Consider the following 14,382-nt stretch of genomic DNA (forward strand, 5'->3'; position numbering starts at 1 on the left):
ATCCTTACAAATTACAAAACAAAGTCCTCTGACGCGTCTGTCTGTCTGTTCGCGATAAACTCACTACTGCACGGGTTTTCATGCGGTTTTCACCAATAGATAGTGTGGCTCGTGAGGAAAGTTTAGGTGTATAACTTATGTTTTTACCCGAGCGAAGCCGGGACGGGCCTAGTTACTATAATGTATAAATTGTTAGAGGCTTGCTACAGCGTAGTCGATGTGTGAGTCGCTACGACGTTAATCTCGTAGCTCGTAGACGTAATGTCGTAGGTCGTAGCACTATAAAAGGCTAACAAATAGGCGTCAGAGTGGTCATATTAATAAATAAAATAAATATTAAATTATCATCCGCAAGCTATTGAAAGTGTACCAGTGTTGAAGGCCTCACCTCATTACCAGTTCGTTTATGGTAAGAAGTGAGTTTTATTGCTTTATTCTTACTGGTCATATTTTTCTGAAGCAATTTCTAAAGCTTTCTAAACTCTTGAATCGTCGAACCCGAAAGGAATGTATACCGCTTTACGATTGTTTTCATCTCTTCTCGAGCTTTCTTTTATTTCTTATTGTCGGCCTCGGTGGCGCAGTGGTAAAGTGCTTGCCTCTGAACCGAGAGGTCCCGGGTTCGATCCCCGGTCGGGTCATGATGGAAAATGATCTTTGTCTTGGATGTTTATTTATACATGTATTTGTTATAAAATATGGTATAGTTGAGTTAGTATCCCATAACACAAGTCTCGAACTAACTTTGGGGCTAGCTTCTGTGTGATTTGTCCTAATATTTATATAATGTGTTACTTAGAAGAGGAAGAAATAAAAGTAAATTGCGTTGCCCTGAAAGAGAAACTTTATTATTTTAGATATGTTTTACAATTACAATCTTTATTTCAAACCTTATAACTAAAAACTTACCTTGTAGAGAAACAACATTTAAACCTATGATTTCTCATATTTTAATCCAAATCTAATAATAATAAGAGGGAATATTTATTTTAATAAAAGGAAAATAACACCTATCATTGTTCATTCACTGACATGAAGTTCTGTCATGTCATCAACAAAAATAAACTTTAAGCAAAGAGAATTAATTCTTACACCTCTCTCCTTCGAAGAAAAAAAAAAGTTTTTTTTTATTGCTATGCTCTTGTCGGCTTTGTTTTCAAGGTCTCGATACGACACAACGTCTGCCTTCTCTTTCTCGCATAAGTCTTCCTCAGTCTCCCTGGACTTCTTCGTCCTTTCACCTTTCCTTCAATAATAGTTTTGTTTACATATCAGTACTGTAGGGTATATTTATATTTGTACGTTCATTATTGAATAAACCAGTTAGTCAGTAACCGCCATCTTTCATTGACGTCTCACTGGCGACGAGTTTCGGTGCGTGCATTTAGGTAATTTGTGTGCGGTGTGTCGCGATATTAAGCAAAATGCCGATAGGGAAATTAGAGCCTTTCGATTTGAACTCACAAAAGTGGCCGGCGTACATACGCAGAGTGCGACAATATATTGTGCTGAACGAAATCAAAGCCGAGTTGCATGTGCCCCTATTGATAACGGTCGTCGGCGAAGCTACATACTCGCTTATGTGCGATTTATCTTCGCCCGCACATCCTGAGACCAAGACATTCGACGCATTAGTCAACCTCGTAACGCAACATTTGGAACCACAACGCTCCGAGATCGCCGAACGCCACGTGTTTCGTTTGAGACAGAATCTTAAACATCTAGCCACTACGTGTAATTTTGGGAATAATTTAGAGGAAAACCTTCGCGACCAGTTCGTATCAGGCTTGATGAATGAGACTATGCGATCTAGAATTTTCGCTGAGGAAAATATCAATTATAAAAAGGCGGTGGAACTGGCTCTCGCGCTGGAGGCTGCAGAGAAGCACGCGGAAGTGAGCGGAGCCACATCTGTGGCTGTACAGGAGGCTTCAGGTGCTGGCGGCACCGGTGTAGGTTTGCTAATTACAACTGTGATCGGTGCAATAAAAGAGGGCATTTGAAAATAATGTGCAAAGTGCGTGGTGATCGGTCAATAGGTCGGCAAAATTTTGTGAGTGAAATGGAGGAAGTATCGGATGATCTTCAACATCGAACTGACTACAGGTACCAAACCATTTTATATTAAAGTGAACATTGACGGTTTTCCAGTGGAGAGTGAGATAGATACGGGCAGTCGCATATCTGCAATCAGTGAAAGTTTTTATAAACAATATTTTACACATAAACCCATCACTGTCCAAAACATTGTATTGCGTAGTTATGCCGGTTCACCGATTGAATCGCTCGGGTCGATTACTGTGAACGTTACTCTCGGGCACGTAACAGCTAATACTTTAACACTTTATGTGATTAAGAATGGGAGTCGACCATTTTTGGGCAGAGAATGGATTCGCGCTTTAAATATTAAACAAATTAGTTTTAATAAGATACGAGAAGACTCGATCGGGAACCGATTGGCTACAGAGTTTCCAGAAGTGTTCACAAGTAAATTAGGAACTTGTACAAAAACAATTAAATTAGAATTAAGTGATAAGTCGCCGGTGTACGTACGCGCGCGGCCGGTGCCGCTGGCGTTGCGCGCGCGCGTCCAGGCCGAGCTCGAGTGGCTCGAGGCCAAAGGCACCATCTTTCGGGTGGAAAATTCGGAATATTGCACTCCGATTGTACCTGTGGTCAAGGAGAACGGCGATATTCGAATCTGTGGGGATTACAAGGTAACCATTAATCCGAAGTTAAAACGCGAATTTTATCCACTTCCTCGCATTGAAGAATTGTTTGCGACCCTCAGTGGGGGTGAGGAATTTAGCAAAATAGATTTAACACATGCTTACGCACAGACAATGTTAACAGAAGATTCCCAGCCTTTTACTGCGATTACAACCCATCTCGGCACGTTCGCATATCGTCGTACTCCATATGGCTTATCCTGTATCCCAGAAAAATTTCAAAAATTGATGGAAGAAACCCTGAGAGGGGTGTCGAATACCGTTGTATTTTTGGATGACATCGCTGTCACCGGGGCGACTAGAGCATTGCACCTATGTAATTTAAGATTAGTCTTAGAAAGGTTAAAGGTCATGGGATTAACAGTTAAAATGGAAAAGTGTACATTCTTAAAAGAGAGTGTAAAATATTTTGAATTTATAATTGATAAAAAAGGCTTACATCCTGACCCGATGAAACTGGACGCGATTGCTCGCGCCCCGCGACCAATGGACGTCACGCAGTTAAAAAGCTTCCTCGGTATTTTAAATTATTATGGTAAATTTATCCCTAACCTGAGTTTGATGATACATTCCTTGCATAAGCTTTTAAAAAAAGGAAGTACGTGGAATTGGTCACCGGAGTGTGAGCACGCGTTTAAGGAAGCAAAAAAAGCCATTAACCAGTGACAGAGTACTAGCACACTATGAAGAGGGGCGGCCGCTCGTGCTATCGGTGGACAGCAGCGCGTACGGGGTGGGCGCCGTGCTGGCGCACAGCACACCGCAGGGCGAGCGGCCGGTCGGCTGCGCCTCGCGCACGCTCAACGATGCGGAAAAGAATTACAGTCAGTTAGACAAGAAAGCGCTTGCAATATTCTTTGAGGTAACGCGACATCACCATTATTTATTTGGTAGGACGTTGCGCACCGATCATCAACCCTTAAGCCACATATTAGGGCCCAAACAGGGCATACCCCAAACAGCTGCGAGTCGCTTACAGCGCTGGGCGGTTCGGTTAGCTGCATATGATTTTAAAGTTGAATTTGTAAGATCGAGTGAGAACGGACCGGCAGATGCGCTGTCTCGTTTGCCTTTGTCTAGCGAGCGCCGCTGCACTACGCGGCCGCTAGGTTATATGAATATAGTTATAGACAATGTACCGGTTGATTTCAGAGATGTTAGTAAACACACAAAAGGAGATGCATTGTTAAGTAAGATATTGGGGTATGTTAAGTTCGGTTGGCCGTTAAAAGCGAGTTGTGAGGAAGAAAAATCTTATTTTGAACGAAAAAAAGATATTGTAACTGAATTAGACTGTCTTATTTACAAATATAGAATTATTATTCCACCAAAACTGCGTAAAATGGTATTAGAGGAAATACATGAAGGCCATTTAGGTATCAATAAAATGAAGAATTTGTCACGTAATTATGTTTATTGGCCTGGGTTGGATTCTGATTTAGAAACTGTTTGTCGTACATGTGAAGCATGTCGGGCGGTCCGCGACGCACCCCCTCACGCGGCTTTGCATCCGTGGGAGTGTCCATTGGTACCGTGGCAGCGGATACACGCTGATTTTGGAGAATATGCTGATAAACGGTACCTTATAATTGTCGATGCACACTCGAAGTGGATCGAAGTAATAACAATGACGCGAACGGATGCACTGTCAACAATTTCTGCTTTTAGGTCTATATTCGCCAGGTTTGGTCTACCTGCACTACTCGTGACTGATAACGGCCCACCATTTTTCTCTGAGGAATTTAAAAACTTTTGTTTACAAAATTGTATAAGGCATCGGCGCCTTACCGACCGCAAGGTAATGGGGCCGCGGAAAACGCGGTAAAACGATTAAGAAAGCAATCAAAAGGGCAGTACATACAGGATAAAGTGTTGAAAAGGCCTTAAGTGTATTTTTGTTTTCTTATCGCAACTGCGAGCATGCAACTACAGGCGTCTCGCCTGCGGTACTTATGTTGGGGAGACGGTTACGTAACCGCTTGGACGCGCTTCATCCGGACCTAGCAACTGTCGTGCGAGCTGCTCAGCAGCGTCAGGTCACCAATGCGAAAGGTAATACCAGAGAAATAAATGTTGGTGAGCCTGTCCTAGTCCGAAACTATTCGGCAAAAGGAAATAAATGGGAGCAGGGTACGGTTACAGCGAAGACAGGACCAGTTTCATATAAAGTAGGTTTAGACAAAGGGTTAGAATGGCGTAGACATCACGATCAGTTATTGCCTGTTAAAGATAAGTCTCGTTTTTCACTGACCCAGACTAATATTAACCCTTCGCGGGAGGAAGAGAAAACAGTAGAGGACTATGCGGACGAGTTTGAAGACGCAGCGGACGTAGGGAGTAGTGAGGACGGGACTAAGGTACCCGATATAACTATAAAACCCAGCGAAGTTAATTCAGAGCCGGTCGATTCAGAATGTTCCACTCTCCCTGAACCCAAAGTGTCTGCCCGCGCACTGCGTGCCATGAAACGGGTAAAATAAACAATAAATAAAATATATTTATGTACTTATGAATTATATGGGTATATTTATATTTGTACGTTCATTATTGAATAAACCAGTTAGTCAGTAACCGCCATCTTTCATTGACGTCTCAAGTACTAAATAAAAAACTCTTAATATTGGAACAGTTAAAAGTGCCTAACACTAATGTTGGATGTGGAGTGGAATGTCTGGTGGAGTGGAGAAAATGAAGTGTCGGCCAACATGGTCCGACGCGGCGTTGAACGTGTGTATAACCGCCAGGTGGTGTCGTACAACCCGCGCACATCGTTCGGTGAGCAGCAGTTCTTCGTGTACATCGCGGCCGGTGACGCGGCCACCGTGCACGTGCCGGTGGTCAGCACCCGCCTGGGCGACATCCGCGTGCGGCTGCACGCTGCCACGCTGCAGGGGAAACACCGCGCCATCAAGAAGATCACTGTCGAGGTACGAATTTGTCAACATGTATCTCTATGGAGTTTGCAATGAATTTGGGTAGGTTGATGTGCTATTGACCGTACACCTATCTAATTTATCCGAGTTATTTTGTTTTTTTTTTTTAGATAAATATCAATCTTAATATTAGGCGCATAGTTTACGAGATTGTGACGCGTCATAGCCGACAAATGTTATGCGTATTTGTAGTACTCATAAATGTCTTAACACAATTATTAAATTACACTTTAAAAGATTAACTTTTAATTATCATGTATTTTTTTTTAATTCTCATTAAGTATATTATTATGTAAATTGTGTATTACAGCAGAACAAGCAAATAAATAATTTATCTATCATCTTCTATATTAGGATTTTTATTTTATTATTATATACCGCCTTTTAAAAATTTACGGTACTTCGAGAGGCTTGCGTGGTTATTATAATTTTTTAATCCTCATTAAAGTATATTGTCATTTTGACTCCAAAGATCGTGACATCATAGCGTATCATTGTTATAATTTGTTGACTTTGTTTATATATATATTGTTTATTTGCAGGCGGACGGTCTCCCGCAGCACCGACACCAGTCGGTGCTGCTGGACCTGTCCAGCCGCGCGTACGTGTTCCAGTACATGCACGTGAACGTGACGGAGACGCCGCTGATCCCGTACGAGGTGGACCGCTACTACGTGCTGGGCTCCAACCGCGCGCGCGTGTCCGTGGTGGGCGACGTGGTGGGGCCGCTGTTCCCCACCATGCCCGTCAACGCCTCCAGTCTGCTGGATCTGCCTATGGTGACCAACACTGTTCTAATGAGTTTCTTTCGGCATTTCTTCTCAGCAGTGGTCGTTCCGAAATACCAGTAGTTTGTAACTTGTGAGAAATAACTATAAATATAAAAATTTACTATTATTTATTTAGTGCCTGTAAGGTCAAATTTCTGAATGATTTGAATTTGAGTCCTAACTGATGTATGTTACCTCTGCGCGCATTATCTACTGAACCGATTGTTATGTAATTTGGTCGACACGTAGAAAATAACCTGGAATAACACATTGGGTACTTTTTATCCCGAAATTCCCATGGAAGCGATGCCCCGGGGCGCAGGTAGTATTATAAATGCGAAAGTATATTTGTTAACTCTTCACGCTCTATCTACTCGACCAATCTTCTTGAAATTTTGCATATGCAAACATTTTTAATTAATTAATATTTCGGGATGAAATGTACTTTTCTAATATAATGTACTGTTCTAATGTACATTTCATCCTGAAAAATTAACGCGAGCAAAGCCGCGGGTAAAAGCTAGTATGATAATAATATAGAAATGCAAGTCAAGGTTGATTATTATTAATACCCTATGTCCCTCCATGCTATAAACTACGTCTATGAAAAATTTCAAGAAGATTGGTTTAGTAGATATAGAGCGTGAAGATCGAGGTAACAAACAAACACACTTTCCCATTTATAATATTAGTTAAGATTTGTACAATAATACACAATTTGTACAATAAAAATATAATACTAATTACATAAGATTTTTTGGGTTTTTATTTGTTTATCTCTTATGGAGTAGACAATAAATAATAAATAAAAATAACCTTTTATTGGTTAATTTCTCATTCACATACATTACAAGATTATATTTCATGCATATTACTAAATCTTTTGTTTAAAAAAAAGTAGACAATAAAACGAACAAAACATAGCCAAGAGTTTCGAAACTCAAAAGTCACGTTTATATCAAATTCTTTTAATATACTTCCAAAAAGACATTCGCCCCATCTGATAGTAAATGGTCGTTGCAAACTATGGATATATTTATTGTTGGGAAAATAAATACTCGGAACTATATATGATACATACAACGGCTGACTTATCCTATGTAGGGATCTCTTACAGTCAACGTGCGATATAAATTATTTATTATCATTTTCATTATCTCCTAATATGTTTCTCCTACAGGACTCAGCGGAACAAAACATGTTCAGTTTTGCCCTGAACATGTACCATACTCTCTACATGCGTCTCATCAACCAACGCAACAGAACATTGGAAAAGGAAGCGTTCTACCACATGAACATTTTGTACCAACGACAACTGTCCTTTATGAAGCCCGATGGGAGCTTCAGTACCTTTAGAAGCGACTGGTAAATACATATCTTTTATTATGCCGGCTCTACGCTGTCATTCGAGTCGCAAAGCACTCGTATAGTCAGCGCCACAACAACCTACGCAAATTCATTACAAACTCGCCGCTATTACCGCGCCATAAAAGTTCATGCAACTCGATGTGCTGTTGATTGTACAAACTTCGCAATGTTCACGCATTCGCGTCGGCATGTGTCCGAGTTCGGCGACAGTGTGGAGCTGGCATTAGAAAATTTTAGAATTAAACATTCTCGAAAGGTCACCTGCAAACAATAAAGTAGCTTATGCCTATGTATACAAGATTCAGTTTCGATCGCAACACACATGCTACATGCGTCCTATCAACCAGTGCTACGGAACATTGAATTTTTTACCAACGACATTTATTGTCCTTTATGAAGCCCGATCAAAACTTCTCACCTTTAGAAGTATACTAATTTTTATAAAGTAAATTTTAGAATCGAACATTCTCGAAAGATTATGTGCAGACAGGGACATAAGGAACCTTATTACTTTAGGTGCAGGGCTCAGTTTCGCAACAACACCAGCCCGTATATATTAGAAAAATGACAAACGTTTTCGAAAGGAATTTTCATATATTTTTGCAGCTCACTCAACCTATGTGATTTGTCAATGTACGATATTAAGTAGTTATTAAAAAAAATCACAGGAACCAATCAGCATCGAGCGTGTGGCTGACGTCATTCTGCGCGAAGATCCTGCAAGACGCGTCCTTCAACGAGTGGGAGAACTTCATTTATATCGACCCCAATGTGAGTTATTTTTGAAATTTATTTCTATGGATTCAATAATACCATAATAAAGTATAAACGTAAAGTTTAAAACTTATTGGGCGTTTTAAACTTGTTTTGTAAAAAAGTTTCAAGCAATAAACAAACAGATATACTTAGTTAAAAAAATATTAAAAGTGTTTTAGTTTAGGTCTAATCCCGATTGAATACAGCCATCTAGTGACATACTCATTAGTAAACTAACAAGTCAACCAGTGCCCAAGTTTTCTCACGATGATTTCCTTCACTGGAATTGATGACAGACAAAAACTACTATACATGAATCAGATTATACTAATTCATGTGACACAATTTGTATTCGAATCTGGTAACTTTGGGGTCATAGGTCACCATCGCTCCAAAACAAATCTATATATATAAAACTTTTGCGTTACTGAGAACAGACAACGCACAGCCGAAACTACTGGGTGTAGAAAGCTGAAATTTGGTGTGTAGGTTCCTAGGGCAAAGTACTAGAAGGAATTTCCTGAAATTCCCAGGGGAAACGGATTTTCACTCACATACGAAGTTGTGGGCAAAAGTTAGTAATCTATAAAATATTTCTTTTAATACCAATTTGTATGTACTTATGTTATTTGCTTATTGCTATTTTTTCCCTTATTTTCTGTAATTCCATCGAAAGTCACATCGATGGGGCGATGGAAAAAACCGTAGACACATTTTTCGATTATTTGTTTGTATGAATGTTGGATCACGTGGATGTGGTTGCGGACAGGTGATATCGCAGGCGGTGTCGTGGGTGCTGCAGCACCAGACGCCGCAGGGCGCCTTCTACGAGCCGCAGTGGTCCCCGGACCGCAGCGCCAACGACACGCTGTCTGTGCCGCGCGCGCATGCGCTCTACCGCGACAGCCTCGCCATGGGCGCCTCCATAGTCTGTCTTTTTGTTATTATACATTTACATTACAGCTCGACCGTAAACAGTACTAATTCAAGTGGAACCACTAAACTTTCCATACAAAATTGTTGTTAGCGGCCTGGTGTTTTTGTCAGGGGCTTCCGACGTGAATCTGTTTGTTAATATACATTTACAGATCGACCGTAAAGGGTACGAATTAGTTCAAGTGGAACAAAAAAAATTCCATATAAAATTGTTGCCGTACTTCAGCATTTTGCGTCAAAATGTGACAGCTACGAAGAAGTTAGCGGCCTGATTTTTTGTCAACTCTTTATTATGGTCAAGCTGTGTACGTTTTAAAATTAGTAAATCGATATTACTTCGCGTCGTGCGTAAATCTCGCCTCGTATGTGATGATAAATATTTGCTTAAATATATAGTCATTTTATCTTGTTTGTATGACGTACATTCTTCATTTATTTGTATGACGTACATTCATCAATAAATTCTTTTTATTTTATTTGTATTGTAATTTCAGGTGAATGGCTATGCCGTGATGACCCGCAATATCACGTTGACCGCACAAGTGGTAATCACGCTTGAAACGGTCAAGAATCTCAAGGACATTGACCTAAGAGAGGTAAGGCAGCTGATATAGTCGCTAGAGATATGACCTACTGAGCAAAATTCTACTAAATTTTTAAGGCCAAATAGATTCCCAAATAGATGTTGTTGTGTGTTTTTCTAGGACCAATTAAGTCGACTCGTCAAGTCGTTCGTCTTTTCAACATGAATTTCATACAAACTTTCACCCAACTACAGTGTTTTGGGGGTGATTTTTGTAAAAAATTAAAGTAGACTATGTTTGAACGGGTGTTTTTAACTACATGTATACCAAATTTCATCAACATCAGCGGACAGACAGACTTTCGCATTAATCATGATTTATTTCACATTAATTGGTGAGCAAATTCCACTGTACGATGGATCGTTTGCGTCGTTCCTAGGGTCTAAGCGCCCACGTGGCGATCGCCCAACAACGCGCCATCGGCTACCTGGAGCGCAATTTGCAAATGTTGTTCGACTTCGGGGAGCCCTACCCTCTCGCGGTGGTGGCCTACGCCCTCACCTTCTCCAAGGCGCCTAGCTCCGAACACGCCTACAGACTGTTGAAGCAGAAACAGAGATCTGAAGGTATTTTACTGTTTTCTTGATTTTAACATTACTAGTCGGGGATAAGATGACAAATTAAAAATATGTAAAAAAAAAGTTTGCAACTTAGTTTTTCAAAAAGTTTAGAGCCATTTAATGACCAAGTCGGTTAATTTATTCCCTGGCTAATCAATTAAAACATAAAATATTTCTAATGTCGATATGGTATTCGGGATTAGCACTCCGAACCCGTCAAAACAAAAGCCAAACACGCCAGCGTTCTCGCTGTTTTTTTTTTTCTATTATTACATTTTCAAATGTTAATATATTTGTCAGGTGGCCTAGAATACTGGGGCAAGGAGCCAGTGCCGCAGCCTCCATACAAGACTGAGAACCAGAAGCCGTTCCTGCTGCCGCGGCTGCCGTACAAGTACGACTCCAACAACATAGCGGCTACCGCGTACGCCTTGCTGGCCTGCATGGACCACCAGGACAACAACGAGGCGGTCGTCATGTGGCTCAACTCGCAGAGGCTCAGGGACGGCGGCTGGGAGTCCACTCAGGTACCGCTCAGTCTAAGTATTTCACACTGTACTTACACACGGATTATACATTGCTGCGCTTTTATAGGGTAGTGTTCACAAGATCAGAGCATTGTAAAAAATATGTATGATCTAGATAAAATAGATAAATTTAGGAGCATTATGATAATTCATGAACAATGCAGCTGGATCTTTATGAGAAGATTTAAAGTTGGTTGGAAATTTCATTTTCAGAAGTATGAAATTATAAAAACAAATTCGACCATCATAAAAAACTAAAATTTTGTGACAACTTTTATTAAGAAGTTATCAACATAAACGTAATATTTATAGTAGCTATCGAACAAATATATATGAAATTTTGACAAACATTATTCTTGGTAGGTTTAGAAAGGTGATCACAAAAATGTAATTATATGTTTATTCTTACATTAAAAAAAATACAAGGAAAAAAAGTAGTTTCAATCAGCTAATAATTGACTAAAATTAATAATGATTTTTTATAATTATTCCTCCCAGGACACATACATAGCAACCCGTGCACTAATCGAGTACACCAATAGGAAGCGTCTGCGTGACGTCAGCACTCTGACGGTTACCATAGACGCTGTGGCTTTGAAGGGGGCTTCCAGGGTGCTGCATTTGGAGAACAACAACATGGCCACAGTCCAGAGTATCGATGTGAGTATACAAAAACTATTACGAAACTTGTTAGCAGATTCATTTCGTTCAACTTTTATTTAGTGCACCAACAATGTTTCAGATCAAATAAATATATTTATTTTAAAAAAAGTATACTAAAAGTATAATATGAATCAGAGGTAGACATTGGTATAAAGCTCGTCTGCATGGGTACCTGCACTCTCATATATTTTTGTCAGCAAATGTGATATCGATAGTGTTCAATAATCAAGGAATTATAATAAAAGTATCGTGTTTGTAAAACACGACAAGCAAGACGAATTTGCTAAATTGCAATGAACTTGAATCTTTTAGCAAATACGTCTTGTATTTATTAACACTTTGTGTTCTGAAAGCTATGAATAACTTTCAGAACACACTCTTTTAAACTCGCACCACGATTGCGTAAAAGGTATTTTTGATTGTAAATCTGCAACAATATTGAAAATTGGCGCTCTTTGCCTACATTGGCAATGTTTGTTTATCAAAGTTGTACCAGTAGCGCCATCTGCGCCGAGCTTGGTCTAATATTCCCTGTTCCAAATCGCCCGAAAAATGTGCATTATTATATCTCGTGAAATACTTTGGTCGTTGATGTGATTTTGTCACTTATTTACACTTCTACAATTTGCGAGATTCTGCGAAGAGACAAAATTTTTTTCTCGTTGCCTATTTGTGCATTTTTCAAGGAAAAAGGAAAGTTTTGATTGAATTCATCGTAACGTCTGTTCAGATCCCCGAAGCGTGGGGCACGGTGAAGGTGGAAGCGCGGGGCGCGGGCTACGCCATCCTGCAGCTGTCGGTCCAGTACAACGTGGACATCGCGCGCTTCCAGACTCAGCCTCCGCTGCCCGCCTTCTCTCTGCTGGCTCAGCCGCTGCGCTACTACGGCCGCAATCAGTCACACATCGAGTTCCAGAGCTGCGCCAGGTCACTCGATTGCGACACACTGTTGACAGATTATAAAATATGCAATGACATTTCATTTTGTTATCCATTGATTATTTATTGAAAACAAAATCGCGAGCGATGTCTAACATTCTACATGGGTCAGTTTGTTTGTTTGTTTGTTTGTTTGTTTGTTTGTTTGTTTGTTTGTTTGTTTGTTTGTTTGTTTGTAACGCGATAACTTTCGAACCGTTGTTCCATTTTGCCATTTTGATGAAAATTAAAAAGTATTATATATTAGTAGAATATGTATAATAGAATTTTTAAGTTCGTGGCCCATCAAAATCGGTACAGTGGTTTTTGAAATATTCACAATTTTGTAAAAATGTATTGTGTTCAGGAGGTCTTAAGTTCGCGGCGAACAACTAGTATTAAAAATCCAATGTTGTCTCCCCAGCTGGACGCTAGTGGAGGAGTCCCCGCGCTCGGGCCTGGCGGTGATGGACATCGCAATCCCCACGGGCTACATGGTGCAGCAGCAGCGGCTGGACGCCTACGTGCTGTCGCGCCGCGTGCCCACGCTGCAGCGGGCCAAGTACCTGCCCGCCAAGATACTCTTCTACTTCGATTACGTGAGCCGTTTTAACTTCTCTCTTTCTCGTCTGAACGTATTTCCATTTGCTTCCTCGGCCGTTGAACGTCGAAAACGTCGTGAATTATATGATATGAAAATACATGAACTGAGTTTCTGGAGTAAGATAAACCCACACAAAATCTTCTCAACTTCGCACGGTCGTCGGCATCTCTTTGTTGTTATTATCTTTGAAGACATATCCAGCACTCGTAGATCAATTAAAAAGAAAAAATAAGAATGCTGACTCTAAATTAATTAATGCCAGTACTACATAAGTTAATATTACATAGTATGTTTAATATATAAGCGATATTTGTTGTCAGCTGAGCGCCGAGCAGACGTGCGTGAACTTCACGATCGAGCGCTGGTTCCCGGTCGCCAACATGTCGCGCTACCTGCCTGTCCGCGTCTACGACTACTACGCGCCGGGTGAGGACGCTATATAATAATTATAGATAGATAGATAAACTCTTTATTGCACCATTCACAAAGGAGTACAGTTACAACAAGATATTCAAACATAATGATTGCAAAGGCGGACTTATCGCTAATGCAATTTCTTCCAGCCAACCTTTGGATGGAAAGAGACACAAGTAAACTAAGAGGGTGCAGTAAACTTAACAGAATTAAATAATTAGACAAAAAAATAAAATATTAAAATAAAAAAATATAGAAGAAATATATAAACATACAGACAAGTGTTGTTATAGAACATTGAATAAATATATAATAGATTAAAGAAGGCTAATATATCTATGTATTTAATCAAATCATATCATATTATTTATTCAGAAATTAAACCTTCACGGCCACTTTTTCACCTCAGATTTTATATTATATAATTTTCTCATAAAGCTACTGGCATTTCGGAACGACCACTGTCGAGAAGAAATTCCGAAAGAAACTCATTTGAACAGCGTTGGTCCCTATGATATCACCCTATCAGAAGGGCTTGCCGTTATTGTTTCTTAAATTTATTTCCAATCAATTTAGCTTTCAGACTTACGATACAAACTTTGTATGATATGAGCCGGGAA

General features: G+C 40.1%; 1 protein-coding gene across 1 annotated transcript in view; it reads left to right on the plus strand.

The window, feature by feature from the left end:
• Positions 1-14,382, plus strand: part of Mcr (Macroglobulin complement-related) — a 37,675-nt gene that overhangs the window by 20,326 nt on the left and 2,967 nt on the right. Inside the window, exons 21-32 of the mRNA XM_053758270.2 lie at positions 5,474-5,656; positions 6,205-6,441; positions 7,613-7,797; positions 8,469-8,571; positions 9,326-9,484; positions 9,987-10,088; positions 10,456-10,642; positions 10,937-11,163; positions 11,662-11,823; positions 12,557-12,753; positions 13,169-13,343; positions 13,669-13,774. Coding sequence (XP_053614245.1) covers positions 5,474-5,656; positions 6,205-6,441; positions 7,613-7,797; positions 8,469-8,571; positions 9,326-9,484; positions 9,987-10,088; positions 10,456-10,642; positions 10,937-11,163; positions 11,662-11,823; positions 12,557-12,753; positions 13,169-13,343; positions 13,669-13,774 — 2,023 coding nt within the window. The remainder of the gene's footprint in view (positions 1-5,473; positions 5,657-6,204; positions 6,442-7,612; positions 7,798-8,468; positions 8,572-9,325; positions 9,485-9,986; positions 10,089-10,455; positions 10,643-10,936; positions 11,164-11,661; positions 11,824-12,556; positions 12,754-13,168; positions 13,344-13,668; positions 13,775-14,382) is intronic.

The sequence above is a fragment of the Plodia interpunctella genome, chromosome 18, assembly GCF_027563975.2.
Source record: "Plodia interpunctella isolate USDA-ARS_2022_Savannah chromosome 18, ilPloInte3.2, whole genome shotgun sequence".
NCBI lineage: Eukaryota > Metazoa > Arthropoda > Insecta > Lepidoptera > Pyralidae > Plodia > Plodia interpunctella.